Source organism: Hemitrygon akajei, chromosome 27 (genome assembly GCF_048418815.1).
Source record: "Hemitrygon akajei chromosome 27, sHemAka1.3, whole genome shotgun sequence".
Classification (NCBI taxonomy): domain Eukaryota; kingdom Metazoa; phylum Chordata; class Chondrichthyes; order Myliobatiformes; family Dasyatidae; genus Hemitrygon; species Hemitrygon akajei.
This window is the reverse complement of record NC_133150.1, coordinates 5,893,801-5,910,253: the sequence shown is the minus strand read 5'-3', so window position 1 is coordinate 5,910,253 and position 16,453 is coordinate 5,893,801. Positions and strand designations below refer to the sequence as shown.

The following is a 16,453-nucleotide window of genomic DNA, read 5'->3' as shown; positions in this document are numbered from 1 at the left end:
GGTGAATTTCTCATGTGGTTCAATTGTTTAAAAAGGGCACTAGCATCAGTGGTGGGTAAATTAATGGAAAGTATTCTTAGAGATGGTATATATAATTATCTGGATAGACATGGTCTGATTAGGAACAGTCAACATGGATTTGTGTGTGGAAGGTCATGTTTGACAAATCATTGAATTTTTTGAAGAGGTTACTAGGAAAGTTGACGAGGGTAAAGCAGTGGATGTTGTCTATATGGACTTCAGTAAGGCCTTTGACAAGGTTCCACACGGAAGGTTAGTTAGGAAGATTCAATCGTTAAGTATTATTATTGAAGTAGTAAAATGGATTCAACAGTGGCTGGATGGGAGATGCCAGAGAGTAGTGGTGGATAACTGCTTGTCAGGTTGGAGGCCGGTGACTAGTGGTGTGCCTCAGGGATCTGTACTGGGTCCAATGTTGTTTGTCATATACATTAATGATCTGGATGATGGGGTGGTAAATTGGATTAGTAAGTATGCAGATGATATTAAGATAGGTGGCGTTGTGGATAATGAAGTAGGTTTTCAAAGCTTGCAGAGAGATTTAGGCCAGTTAGAAGAGTGGGCTGAAAGATGGCAGATGGAGTTTAATGCTGATAAGTGTGAGGTGCTACATTTTGGTAGGACTAATCAAAATAGGACATACATGGTAAATGGTAGGGCATTGAGGAATGCAGTAGAACAGAATGATCTAGGAATAATGGTGCATAGTTCCCAGAAGGTGGTATCTCATGTGGATAGGCTTTTTCCCATTGAGAGTAGGGGAGATTCAAACAAGAGGACATGAGTTGAGAGTTAGGGGGCAAAAGTTTAAGGGTAACACGAGGGGAACTTCTTTACTCAGAGAATGGTAGCTGTGTGGAACGAGCTTCCAGTAGAAGTGGTAGAGGCAGTTTTGGTATTGTCATTTAAAGTAAAATTGGATAGGTATATGAACAGGAAAGGAATGGAGGGTTATGGGCTGAGTGCAGGTCAGTGGGACTAGGTGAGAGTAAGTGTTCGGCACGGACTAGAAGGGCCGAGATGGCTTGTTTCCGTGCTGTAATTGTTATATGGTTATACTTGTCCAGCAAGATTTCCCTTGACAGAAACCACACTGACTTTGAGATATTTCATCATTAGTCTCCAAGTACCACAAAACCTCATCCTTAATAATAGACTCCAACACTTTCCTAATCACTGAGGTCAGGCTAACCGGCCTATAATTTCCTTTCTTTTGCCTTCCTCCCTTCTTAAAAAGTGGAGTAACATTTGCAACCTTCCAGTCCTCAGGGACCATGCCAGAATCATGATTCTTGAAAGATCATGACCAATGCATCCGTTATCTCTTCAGCAACCTTTCTCAGTACTCTGGGATGTCGTCCATCTGGCCCAGATGATTTATCCACCTTAAGACCTTTCAGTTTGCCTGGCATGTTTTCCCTTGTAATAGCAATGGCACTCACTCCTGCTCCCTGACACTCACGGACCTCTGGAACACTGCTGGTGTCTTCCACAGTGAAACGGATAATCGGCGGCCATTTCTTTGTCTCCCATTATTACTTCACCAGCATCATTTTCCAGTGGTTCAATATCAACTCTCACCTCCCTTTTTACTCTGTTTAACTGAAAAAAATCTTTTGGTATCCTGCTTTACGTTATTGATGAGTTTGCCCTCAAATTTCATCTTTTCCCTTCTTGTAGCTTTTTCAGTTGCCTTTGTTAGATCCCAATCATCCAACTTCCCACCACTTTTGCTACATTATATGTCCTTTCCTTGGCTTTTATGCAGTCCTTAACTTCCTTTGGTCAGCTACGGTTGCCTACCCTTGCCATTTGATAACTACATCTGTGGGACATATCTATCCTGTGCCTTGTTGAACTATCCCCAGAAACTTCAGCCATCTGTGCTCTGCCATCATCCCCATCTGTATCCTCCTCCAATCCACCTGGGCCAGCTCCTCTCTCATGCCTCTGTAATTCCCTTTATTCCATTGTGAGACTGGTACATGTGAACTTAAGCGTCTCTCTCTCTCTCTCAAAGTGCAGTATGAATTCAATCATATTATGATCACTCCCTCCTTCTCATTAGGCTCCCTAATAATAAGGTTCGCCCACCTTATTCTGAATGCTATGCGCAATTAAATACAGCAACTTCAGTCCTGTATTCTTTGGCTCTTTTGGATTTTGCCTCTGTGGCACAATCTAACTCTTTGCTCTGTCTGCAATTGTCATTGGCTTCTCCTTCCTTACATTCACGTTACATCCATCATTCACTTGCAAACCTGCTGGACCATCCTCAGCTCTATCATCCTGGTTCCCATCCCCCTGCCATAGTAGTTTAAAACCACTCCCAACAGCTCTAGTAAACCTGCCTGCAAGAATATTGGTCCCCATCAGATTCAAGTGCAACCCCTCCCTTTTGCACAGGTCCCACCTGCCCCAGAAAAGGTCTCAATTATCTAGAAACCTGAATCCCTGCCCCCTACTCCAATCCTTCAGTCACGCATTTATCTGCCACCTCATTCTATTCCTATCCCCACTGTTGCGTGGCACAGACATCAATCCCGTGATTATTACCCTGGAGGTCCTGCTTCTCAGCTTTATTTCTAAGTCCCTGTGTTCTTTTTGATCCACTACCCGAGTTGAAAAAGTGAAATAAATAAAGTTTTGGAAAATCTCAGGTCAGGCAGCATCAGTGGAAAGAGAAAGAGTTAATCAGGCCTGAAACCTTTCCCGAGAACAAGGAAGGAACAAGCTAGTCTAGCCAGTGGAGATGTGGGGAGGGCAATGGATGTTACAAAGGGAATTCTCTGATTGGGTGAAATACCGTGGCTGCTTAGAGGCAGTTATGATCTGACTAAGCCTCTAATGTGCTACACATGGTCTGTATAATGTTGTATAGTGGGGCATAACCAGCAGAGCTGAATATGAATGAAAGGAATAGGCAGATAGTATGTCGAGTGGGGTCCTGTAGACTGTAATGTGCCCAGCCAAAAGACAAGATACAGTTAAACTTGCCTTGTATACCATTCGTCCATTCAGGTCAATTAATTACACAATTCATTGAGGCAGTGCAAGGTAGAACAATACCAGAATACAGGATAAAGTGTTGTGGTTACTGAGGAAGTGAACACTATCAGCAATTCTTAGACAGAATTTCGATTTTAAAGCATAGAATGATTATAATAACAGCAACGGGCACGGCTGCAGGGTGCAGCATCCAATGAGTCACTACCACCAGCACCATCTCTCAGTGTTTGAGAGAATAAGATCGAAACCTCAAATGGATGGTCTAATAGGCAGCAGTATTTCCTACCGTCCTTGCAGGCTTCGGAGTTATGGTCCGCCAGCAGTAGGCATCTCAATGCACAGGGGTGATGCAGGATAAACAAACTAATATCACTGACCCTTCATGGCCCACCTCCCCAGCATCAGGGGTCTAACTGTGCTACTGACCTGGGCGCATCGGCAACACTGCTCATATGCCCACATATTCCTAAAGGACACACATTATTATTTACTTGTGTATGGTAAGATATCACCACATGGATAGAGGCAAGTCCAACACCACTGACTCGTGGTAATCCCTGGTCCAATACTGCTCAAAGTGGCGAGGGTGCACAAGAAACCTCAAGTCCATTTGTTTGGAGCTGAGAGACCCTGAATGTAAATGGTGGAGAGAGCACATTACCACACAAAGTACCCGTCTGCCTACCGTCAATCACCTCCTGCCCATTGGCTACAGAGCCCGCAGGTTCCACACTGGCCTCATGAGCCACTCAGAACCCACAGAACTGAGGTGAAAGAAGTCACTGGCAACACTGAAGGGTTGCTTCAGGGAAGGAAGCAGAGAATAGATTATTCATTACTACTGGTTCTACAATATTACAAAATTAAAACATTCTTCTGTTGCCACTCTGTGAAGACCTCCGATTAAGCTGGAGCTTCAAGTTAAAAATATCTAGAAAAATCTTTATTTCTCTCAATTGTTGATGTTTCAGTGCAGAAGGACAGGCTATGATTTAAATATCTGAGATAATGATCTTAAGGAAATAAAAGTGACAATCGCAATAAACATATCTACCAAATGCACAGGCTGGCAATTCTGCCATCAAAAAGATCTGTGCTGCAGTGCTATATACTTCTCAATAAATCAAGCAAGGGTACGATGATTGAGGTGGCAATGGCTTGTCTTTCATAGCAATCAAACCAAATTTCTGTCACGACTTACTGCTGTTCATGTACATTAATACTGGACGGAGAAAGCATCCTTTCATTGATGCTCACTCCCATTTCACTGCACAAACAGCACAATTTTCTTCAAGTCCAGTTGAATAGCCAACATGCAACATATTACAAACAGAAATTATTTTCTAAGAGTTTGATGGCAAAGTGCATTTAAGAAAACAACCTCTCACATCTGCCACCGATTTTTCTGTGGTCACACAGCTCCTGAGTGGTTAGGCAATTCAATTTGCAGTGATTAGAGACAAGCGTCTGAGGCCAATGTAAACCGAACAATGGCAGATTGAAAATTTTTCACCAAGCCAGGAGGCACAAGTGTAATTTTTTCAACCACTGCCCAATCAATTGCAGAAAATATAAAGCAAATAGATGAGAAAACTTCTGTATTTCTCCATAAAAATATTAAAATTGCAAGTGAAAGGGAATCCGAATTTAAATAATTCTCAGGAGTTTACTTCAAAAGGATAGAATTTTGCATTCTAGGATTGCATTCTAGAATTTTATTCCAAGGATGGATTTACAAGTCAATTATCTTTGAGGTCAATGAATGGGAGGAAACACGATTCTGTGTGAGATGAGGACTCACAGATCGCAGAGATTATGACTAGATTATCTTTTTTTAAAAAAAGATCAATTTATCTAAAGTCTGGAGTTAACATCTCATTCAGAAAGGCAGTGAAAGATACAGCACACTGAAAATACTGTCAGCCGGCTTCAACAAAAATACCCCATTAAACAGTCATTACCTGTTGATGCGATCTAATTGTATTGCCACAAAAAGTCTGTCCCTCCACCTCCTCTGAAACATTCTGCAATTACTGATTTAGAAACACCTTTTTGCACTACCCACCACTTTATAGCTTGCAAAGGTACTTCACGCATTGACCAAAAGAAAAACACTAACCAGCCTATTAATACCTGGATGTTATACAGTAGATCCACACATATTAATGCTATAAAAATGAAGAGCGTAGTAGGACAAGTTAGGATCAGAACCATCATTTCCTGTAGACTTATTAAAAATAATGAAAGGAATACAATTAACCAAGAGATTCTTTTACTGAAATTGCTCAACATTTGAAGCACGAATCTTAACTTAGAACAGTTATCTCTTCCTCCCTTGCTACTGCTTATACATTAAAGCTAAACATTTATAATTTTATACACAAGAGATTCTGTAGATGCTAGAAGTCCAGAATAAAACATAAAATGCTGGAGGAACATAGCAGGCCAGGCAGCATCTATGGGAAGGAATAAACATTTTGGATCAAGACCCTTTGTCTGGACTGGGAATAGAAATATATATTTTACAATCTATTTCTTTTTCAGGACTTGCTTTTAAGCCAACACTACAAAAACATTTATAATATTAAATTTGTAACTTGATCAAATTAAGGGGCTTCCACTAGGAAATACTGCTGCCTGAGATTTTCAAAATTATGCTTCACTAAACAAATGTATTTAAGCCTTTCAGGGTTCTACAAGTAAATGCTTACAATTTATCATCCTTGTGTTCAGCCACACTGAAACTAGAATAACTTCATTTGTCACATGTGTTTAATTACCTATTCACAAATCTTTGGCAGGCTACTGTCAGTTAAATTCAATAAAATCCTGTAGCCATTGTAACACACTGACTGTCCAAGTATCCTGATACCACAACTGGCTGGATTATAAATTATCATTCCAACATCAAACTTGAATTCTGTCAAACCCTTCCTCTGCACTTGTTGTTTTTTTATATATAAATCAACATATATTAATAAAGCAAATAGAGTAAGTGTTTTACTTACAAGTTGGCATTAGATGACCAATTCCACATTACTGGAGAAAGCCACGAGTCAAATGGATCTTACAAAATTCAATTCTCCTTTTCAGGAATTGGGCACTTTTCAAAAACTGACATTTGCCTCATGTTCCTTCGTGGATAACATCTAACTTGCTGTAGTTCTACACAACTTTTTGCAAGTTCTACAAGTTACATTGATCTAGATTTTAGTAGTATCCCTCTCATTCACCATTTATTTTCCAGAACTAGAAATCAGCCTCAAGATTCAAGGGAGTAGATTTAAGGTGATGATGGGGAACTGTCTTTCCCCAGACAGCAGTGACTCGGTAGAATTCTCTGCCCAAGGAAGCAGTACAGGCTACCTTATTAAATATACTTACGACAATTAGATTTTTGCATATCAGGGGAACTAAAGGTTACAGGGAAAAGGCAGGTAGGTGGAGATTAGCCCTCGTCCAGCTCATGCTCTTACTGATTAGCAGAGCAGGCTTGAGGGGCCAGATTACCTACTACTGCCCCTATTTTGTATGTTTTGTTCTTCCAGTTGACCTTTTATTCTCTTGGTAAGCCACAAAATCCACAATATTCATTTAAACTAAATTGACAACTCTAAAGTTATTAGCTTGAATTATTCTGATTCTGAGGTCAACTGAGGAAGATCTGTACCAGCAAGGCGGCTGGACCGGATGGAGTTTCCCCACGAGTACTGAGGGCCTGTGCGACTGAGCTGGGAGAACCACTACAGCGCATCTTCAACATGAGCCTGGAGCAGAGAAGAGTACCCAGACAGTGGAAAACATCCTGTATTGTCCCGGTACTGAAGAAACCACAACCAAAGGAGTTGAATGACTTCAGACCTGTTGCCTTGACGTCGCACGTGATGAAGACCATGGAGCGGCTGATAATACAGAATCTGAGGCCACAAACCAGGCACGCCCAGGATCCTCTTCAGTTTGCGTATAAGGAGAAGGTGGGAGTGGAGGATGCTATCATGTATTTGCTGCACAAATCACTCTTTCACCTAGATGGGGTCAGTTGTGCTGTGAGGATTACATTCCTTGACTTCTCTAGTGCCTTTAACACCATCCAGCCCAAGATCTTAAGGCACAAACTAACGGAGATGGGAGTAGACTCTCACATGGTGGATTGGATAGTGGACTACTTGACAGATAGACCTCAGTACGTGCGGTTGGGAGACTGTAGGTCTGACACGGTGGTCAGCAGCACAGGAGCGCCGCAGGGAACCGTACTCTCTCCGGTCCTGTTCACCCTGTACACATCTGACTTCCAATATAACTCGGAGTCCTGCCATGTGCAGAAGTTCGCTGATGACACGGCCATAGTGGGGTGTGTCAGGAATGGACAGGAGGAGGAGTATAGGAAACTGATACAGGACTTTGTGATATGGTGCAACTCAAACTACCTGCGTCTCAATATCACCAAGACCAAGGAGATGGTGGTGGACTTTAGGAGATCTAGGCCTCATATGGAGCCAGTGATCATTAATGGAGAATGTGTGGAGCAGGTTAAGACCTACAAGTATCTGGGAGTACAGTTAGACGAGAAGCTAGACTGGACTGCCAACACAGATGCCTTGTGCAGGAAGGCACAGAGTCGACTGTACTTCCTTAGAAGGTTGGCGTCATTCAATGTCTGTAGTGAGATGCTGAAGATGTTCTATAGGTCAGTTGTGGAGAGCGCCCTCTTCTTCGTGGTGGCGTGTTGGGGAGGAAGCATTAAGAAGAGGGACGCCTCACGTCTTAATAAGCTGGTAAGGAAGGCGGGCTCTGTAGTGGGCAAAGTACTGGAGAGTTTAACATTGGTAGCTGAGCGAAGGGCGCTGAGTAGGCTACGGTCAATTATGGAAAATTCTGAACATCCTCTACATAGCACCATCCAGAGACAGAGAAGCAGTTTCAGCGACAGGTTACTATCGATGCAATGCTCCTCAGACAGGATGAAGAGGTCAATACTCCCCAATGCCATTAGGCTTTACAATTCAACCGCCAGGACTTAAGAACTTTTTAAAAGCTATTATTAATGCTTTTTGAGATAGTGATTTAGATGCATATCATATTTTTTACTGAGTTAAGTATTGTATGTAATTAGTTTTGCTACAACAAGTGTATGGGACATTGGAAAAAAAAAGTTGAATTTCCCCATGGGGATGAATAAAGTATCTATCTATCTATCTATCTAATCTATGCTGGTGGTCATGATACCCACGTGGCCTTCGTTACATTGCATAGTCCTGTTGCTTTGCCTAACAAAACTTCAAAAAGTTATTTTGTATCACTGTGGCATTTGACATTTTGAAAAGATAATTTGCTTGTTGTCTCTCCCAAAGAACGCCTGCTTGAAAGCTACTGTTACATTCCTGTTCTTGAGTAGACAAAAGGGTTTTACCTAAAGGCGACATAAAGGATCACAGTCTGGTGGATTAAACAATCTGCTAGATGTGGCAGGTCAAGCAGTGTCTATGGGTATTTGGAGAGGGAGGAATTGTTTACACTTTGGATCAAAATTCTGCATCAGTACAGGAGTTACATCCAATCCTGAATAGGTTCGGCTCATGATCAACCTGACCAGTACGACCCTCCCAACTTCACATCATATCATTCAAGGTCCTTTTGTGGGCCTCTGAATGATGTACATACTCATTAGGAACTGAATGAACATCATCCGAATTGATTACACTTGAATTTCTCTCAACCGAAGAGCAGGTTCATAACATCACTTCAACATTATATTTAGCCTTGTCTACCACAAAATTCTCAAAATATCAGCGTTAACTTAACATGCGAAAGAAACTGGTTGAAAATAGGCATGAGTTCAAAAAGGGAAAATTATGGAAGAAACCAGGCAAGGTGCAAAATATTACTTTGCATGTCTTTATAGTATAAGATTTGATTGTTTTCAACCCAACAATAAGAAATATTAACTACTTTGTATTAACTACTTCAAATTTTCCATCAATTTGTGCAAGGTTAATATACAAGATTAATATTATTATTCAAAAAATTCACAATTCTTTAGAGATTACAGATTGTTCATGTTTCATGCATTTGTACAAAAGACCTGAAAATGTAGAAAATTATACCATATCCTGCAAAGCTAGAGGGCTGCTAGACTATGAATCTTCAACCAACACTTCTCTATATTAAATAATTCCCTCTAATCTTGCAGTCCCAATTTAGAATAAGGGCAAGTAATCACGGCTCAGTTTATCAATCTTCCTGTCCACATCATCTTAACAAGCAAAAATAAATATCATATGATTCAGCTCCACCAAATTAAATGAAGTGGATGGGGAAATTAGGCTAAAGGTTTGGTAAAAGAAATATTTCACAATTTTCAATAAACATTCATGCTAATTTGAATATTAAAAACACTTTGGATATCTATTCCCTGATGTGCTCAAGAAGCTCAGAGAAAGCAAAAATAAAAGAACAGGCTTAAATTTTTACTGAAAAGAATAACAAGCCTGAAAGAAGAGTTCGTGGATTGGAATGATTTTTGAAACCAGTGAAGATGACCAGAAATTGAAAGGGGTAAACTGAATAACTCAGCAGGAAACATTAAAAGATTCTACAAGAAACAATAAAAAATAACAAGAACAGAGGTGGGAAAATTGAGGGGGGAAGATATTAAACAATATTCTGCATCTGTGTTAATAGTAAATGTTGCAAAGTAGATATCCAAATTCGTAGGATATCAATAGTTTAGTGGGAGTGAAGAACTTAAAAGTAATAACATTAAAGTAGATAAAGCAGATCAGCTACTTTGCAACCCAAACCTCTGGGGGTGGCTACAGTGCCAGTAGGTCCAATACATCTTAGATTCTAGAATAGTCCTGGAATTTTGCATGGCACAGTTTCTCAGGAAAGCTCTGGAATCATTAAGAATGTCAGAAAAGGACACACCAAAAAATCTATCACGATTAGGCAGTAGTTTTATAATGGTGTTATCACGTCTGACAGATCTAGGTTTTTGGAAAATGTACTAGGGTAACGAGGTGGAACATCTGGATGCAGTTCAGTAATTAGGTGGCTTGGTGGAGATGTAGATATTGTGAAAACAAAGGGATCATTTTCAGGTTAGTGGCTCTTCCACTTTACAAATGAACAACTGTAAATACTTTAAGTTCAGTGTTAAATTGTATGAGACCTCGCATTTGTTTTATTTATACACTAGGTATCAATCTTACAGTATGTTTTCTGATTAAAAATGGTGGATACATGCAAATTATAGCAGGAAAAGATAGATAAATCAGGCAAACTGAGTGATGACAATAAACTAAAAAGGGGAAAAAAAAAATCGCATTCCTAACATGGCACATTGACAGAAACACTAATTTTCAAAACATATTAAATATAAAAGCTGCAATAGCTTCTTTGCTTAAATGTAACAAAATATTTGTGTTTTGAATTGTTTTCCTTTAAAAAAAAGCTCCAGAACTGCTGATCAATTTGTACTGCTCAGATTTAGAAATTGCCTGCTGTACAGAGGGCAAAAAGCCGAAGCAAAGAACAGAAATGAAGGACTATGCATGTAAGTGATACTCACAAAATGCAGTATGTGACATCCAGAGAAATTCAAATAGTCAAGAATACAAAAATCATCACCTTGACCAGAGAAAATGGCAAACAAATCTCTGGGCCGTTCCACATAATACTACAGTTGGGGCTAAAATATTAGATGCCATCTGAAGTTTAGTACCACGAGATTTTGAGAGAACTAGTATAGACTATTCCAAATGCCATACAGTCCCTGGTCTAATAGAAACAGCAACCACCATGCTAGTTACTTTTTATTTTCTATTTCTCAGATGTGATATGCTTGTTTCAATAAAGTGTATCAAGCTGAAAAGAAGTTGAATTCATAATTAGAAGAAGAATACCTATAATCTATTATATACATTAGCACAAGAGATTCTACAGATGCTGGAAATCCAGAGCAACACACACAAAATGTAGCAGTAACTCGGGTCTATGAAGAAGAATAAAGAGTCGCCATTTAGGGCCTCACCAGGAGTCTATGAAATACATGATCTTTAACAGAGTAACAACTTCAAAACTCAATCTAAACTACAGTCAAAACACAGGATAATCCCATTTTTAAACTGGCAACATCATTCATGTCAAAGTCCGTTACCTCATTACATTTGTCACCACTTCAACCTGCTCCACATTTTTTATTATCTTTTATCTACTTTAGAAATACTACTGCATTTATCTGCCTCTTTCCTGCTGTTTCTAGATTCCAACCCATATCTTTATTACTTTGAAGTTCACCTGTTTTAATGCTCCTTCCTGGCCTTGTACTTGCATACTTCATAAATTACATTCTCAATAGTGCTGTCCAGGCTGCCAGTTCAACATTCTCCGTTATCATTCTTGCTAAGGCTCACTGCATTTCAAAGCAACTTCATGGTACTTGCTACAAATTTCAAAAATCTTCAAGCTCATCACCACAGTCCTTAGTTCAACTTTGATGCATCATTTCCTCATTACCATCTTCTTTGATCCCTGCAAACCATCCATAAATTTTTGAAGTTTCAGAAAACAGTTTCTGTCCTCTTCAGTACCTTTGATTGAATAGTTGTTGGCTGCCTAGGCTTCCTCTCTGGTACTCCTTCAATAAAGCTCTTGTCTGTCTACCCATTAAAGTCATTCCTTAATGGTCACCACTGACTCAACTCACAGCAAGTTATGCAAGTAGGCTCTGAAAAACAAAACAACACTCCATCTTACTCTGTATCATGGTTGTTATTTTATCAGGACTCCTCCACCTTAGCACACAGCAAGTATCAAAACATTTTCTATTATTTACACGTCAATCTACATCATCCTGCTCTTCTCCATGACAGCCAGAAGATATAAACTTTCTCCAAACTATGCTGACACAACTTCCTTCACATTCAGTCTTTGTTGTGGCATTTGCAGCAAAAGTTCTGGCACTGATTCTGGTAAAACTGCAACCTCTCCCCGTTTCTCAGTCTGAATCTCAATATGCAATACTTTACCCTCATGTTATATTACAGTAGCTAAATATTTAAAGTTAATCTGAATGAAAATCTCTAGTTTATAATTCATAGATTTCTGAACCAAATTTAAGAAAAATCCAAACCTCTGTGGATTCATTTCAGTGAGTTTGTTCATGTTTTCCGTCCAATTCAGATTTACAGAACACATTAATTTTACAAAAACCCATTGGCCCACATTTTCCCACCGTGAGGTTTGACACAACCATGCGAGCAAAGCCCAAATGCTGAAGTTCTGAGCTCCCTGAGAGATCTTGCCACTGCATTCCTATCAACAACTTGCTTTCAATTATTTTCATTGTAAGCATTTTAATTATTCAATCATATTAATATTTAAACATTAAACATTTTATTTTGAGAGTTTGAAAGTTTGAAATTGTCAGAGACACCCACAGACATTCAGATATCCGCAGACTTTGATGGTAATTATATCTGGGCACGGCTTAGTGGCTGTCAAAGCATTTCGTTGAGCAATGTCCTATATCCATAGGGCACCACGATCAGGTTTGTTCAATTTGCCAACCGCAGACCTACTCTGGGGAAGTATGGGCTCATAGATTAACAAGTAGGAAATTTTCCAGGGAACATTCAGGTAAATGTAGAATGAAGGATACTTAACTTTCATTTCTTTGCTGAATAGATTTAAATTGAACTTAATTTCCTGAACAATACCAAAGACTTAATATGCAGCCATACCTCTAGGCAATGCAATTACAATATCAAAGCTGCTCAGCCTCCAGATGCACCTAATGTGCATCACTGATGTTAAAATTGTCATAATCAGCAAATACAACAGAGCAGCTTGTTTTGTTTGATCAGAGCTAGAGGTACCTAAATATCATTCTCCTGTCTAAAATCTGCATCTTTTGCTACCACTACCTGAAAGACATCAGTTAACTTCAGTTTTGAAGATTCAATTAATCCATCAGTCTTTTGAGGAAGGCTTACATGCCTTAAATGTGTTTTTTTGTTCAAATCCTTGAAGAGTATTTTAAAGAGTACATCCCTTTAAGATTACACGAGTGAATCTGCAGATGCTGGAAATAAATAAAAACACAAAATGCTGGCAGAACCTAGCAGGCCAGACAGCATCTATGGGAGGAGGTAGTGACGACAAAGATTCTTTATTTCAGTATGTAAAAAGTGACTCTATTACTTCCCACACCTCAACTAGATCACTCTCCAGACATACTTCAAGCTCAAAAATTTAACCTTTCATGTGCTGATGGCAGGAGTGACGTTGTCAAAAAAATTAATAAACTTTCATAACAGCTCATTGCTGAAGACTGTCAATGCACTAGTAATGGGCACCTGGTTTAACATTAAACATAGTCTTTGGGATTCAATTTATTTTTTCTGCTAATTTCATTAATACTAATATCAACACAGGAAAATGAAACCAAAAATGAAAAATTATCAAGTGCAGACTAAATTCATCACCTGCCTTCACAGAAAAGATTTTTTCCCTGTTCTCCGTCTACTTTTAACACCATCTGTTACAGATGATTCAGTAGGGGACATACTTCTGTCTCCTGTGGTGGTATTAATTCTTTATTTAATTTTGTAAGGATGGATCAGCTCACCCTGGTTTAAAATGAGGTATAAACCTTTAAATTCCTTCAAAATAACAAAGAGAAAATGAATACACTTTAAAAGACATAATCAGAGGTTTGCTCATGAGGATTAAGCATTTGGAATCTTTCATTAATCAATTTAAATTTCTAACGTTATGTGTTCAAGTATGCCCTTTCTCTCTTACACTACAGATGTAATATCCATCCTGAAATATGGAGGAACAATGGAAACCTTAACTGCAGTAGGATAACACAAATATGGATACACAAGTGTTGTGCATTCCACGTTTGGAAAAAAAACATCCAGAGAATCTTACCTGAAAGGTAACCTTGTGATTTTAAGGACCCATGGAGAAATGGCCATTTTGTTTGATGTAATAATATACTGCTTGCTACAGCCACCTCAAGGTGATCTCTGGCTACAAACATGAAGGAGGCAGTTCATCCACTCTCCCAAATGTTGGAGAATAAATGAGCAGAGAAATATTACCATTTAATAAAAAATCCATAAACAGGATTAGAAGACACATAGTCATGCAACATGAAAAGGGAAAATGTCAGGATGAAATGTTATTTGGATATGCTGTTTGTCCTTGGGAAGAGCACTGAAAGATTATACTTCACTTGTTAATTTGAGATCGACATGGGATTTAGATTTAACCTTTAAAGTCCAAAGAGCTTCAGTCTTAAAAATGGGTATTTTTGGAGGTTAATTGAAGTGGCTATATAAACCACCTTGCAGAGAAATACAGTCCTAATTATTATTTTTGTGTAATGTCACATATCAAATCTAGGGTTTTTACATAGACCTTTGCACAACCCTATTTAGAAGATTCCTTAAGTTTTCCCCTAATCTTTAGCCAACACCCAGTAAAGAGAAAACATTTTCCCCATTGGAGAAGAACAATTTAAGGAGTTTTTGAATATTTAAGTATATTGAGTCTAAGTCAAATTCGTCAATTTCTTTGGTGATTTTTTTTTCTCCTCCATACACCAACACTTATTCTTCCTTCGTAATTCCATCCAGTTCAAGGATGTAATGTTGAGGCTTTATAAGGCACTGATGAGGCCTCACTTGGAGTATTGTGAGCTGTTCTGGGCCCCTTATCTTAGAAAGGATGTGCTGAAACTGGAGACGGTTCAAATGAGGTTCCAGAATTGAATGACTTGTCATATTAAGAGTGGAGTGTTTAGTGGCTCTGAGCCTGTATTCATTGGAATGGAGAAGAACGACAGGTGACCTCATTGAAATCTATCGAATGGTGAAAGGCCTTAATTGAATGGATGTGGAGAGGATGTTTCCAATGTTAGGAGAGTCAAAGACCAGAGGACACAGCCTCAAAATAGTGGGACATCCTTTTAGAACAGAGATGAGGAGGAATTTCTTTAGGCATAGAGTGATGAATGCATGGAATTCTTTGTCAGAAGCAGCTGTTTCTTTTGTATATTTAAGGCAGAGGTTGATAGATTCTTGATTGATCAGGGCTACTGAGGGGGGTGGGGTGATGGGAGGGCAGGCAGGAGATTGGGACTGAGAGGAAAAATAGATTAGCTGTGATGAAATGGCAGGGCAACCTTGATGGGATGAATGGCCCCATTCTGCTCCTATATCTTATGGTCTTAATCAGCAACTCAAATCATAATCTGAATATTAATAACCCTTTGTATCGATTTGTATTTTAATAGTTTCATAATGGTGGACCATTAATTCAATCTGTAATAAGATTAAATGTTTTAAAATTCACCACAGTACAGTCAGTCATTTATATTTGTATTGATCCATTTAGACAGACAGACCGAAATTATCCCATACGGATTATCTACTTTCCATAATTTAATCCACTTTAACTCTTTATCAACCTTTATAGTTCAGAACATCTATTACCAGTAAATGATGCAATCAATTAATTTGCTTCAATTTACTCCTTGCCTTTTTCAATTACAGGCAAGATGACATTATTTACTTTGTGTTTTAATTTCTTTCACTTTTGTTTTAAAGATAGGAACTAATATTAGAAGAAAAATTGATTGTGTTACTCCTTATAGAACTTAGTTCAGTGTCAATGTGATTAACTGCAATTTTGGTTTTTGAATACTTGCCCTTATTGTTTTGGCTACTATTTCACTCAGTCCCTGGTTAAAATGTTTAGAGACAGGATTGAAAAAACTTGATGAAGACTCCTCACTCATAATTAACTCAGGGAAGGCAGATCAATGGTGATAAAGGAGTGAGTCTGGGGTAAATCCACGGAGAGTTTGTAGTGTGCAAAGATCTGGGAAGTAGAAATAAAATAAATTAGTATTTGTAATCGACCACTGCCACTTCCTGTGACACCAAATATGGCACTTGTCCATAAAAGACAAAGGTGTTGTAGGGTTCAACGCTTTATCTGCACCCTGCTGCATATTATTAGAGGTTGCAGAATAGGCCTCATCATTGCTGAGACAGGTGGATGTGGGATGCAGGACTGAAAACAAATCAGAACCACAACTCTCTGGGTTCTCCTAAAGATGATCGAACCCGCCTTCTGGGGAAACAGGAACGAGTGTGGAAAAGAATCCCTAACCCTACCGGCAGCGAGCCCCCACACTCAGACACGTTAATCCCGTGTTGCAAATTGTTAAGCAACACCCCAGAAAAGGTCGCACTTTAAGAACGGGGAGTTACATTTTAAGGACATCACCCATTCCAAATACTTTACCCTTTATTTTTTTAAAGCAACGCGACTTCTAACAAAAAAAAAGTACCACACGAATGCATTTAAACGATTTTTCCTCAAGGACTAGTTAGAATATATTTTA

At 39.0% G+C, this 16,453-nt stretch overlaps 1 protein-coding gene across 9 annotated transcripts in view; it reads right to left on the bottom strand.

Moving 5' to 3' along the window:
• Nucleotides 1-16,453, bottom strand: part of pacsin1b (protein kinase C and casein kinase substrate in neurons 1b) — a 370,145-nt gene that overhangs the window by 114,925 nt on the left and 238,767 nt on the right. For 3 of the 9 annotated variants that reach the window (XM_073030297.1, XM_073030305.1, XM_073030308.1), the window contains exon 2: nt 15,752-15,924. The exons of the other annotated variants lie outside the window; for them this stretch is intronic. In XM_073030297.1, coding sequence (XP_072886398.1) covers nt 15,752-15,841 — 90 coding nt within the window. In that variant the 5' untranslated portion in view covers nt 15,842-15,924. The remainder of the gene's footprint in view (nt 1-15,751; nt 15,925-16,453) is intronic. 9 annotated transcript variants of the gene reach the window in all.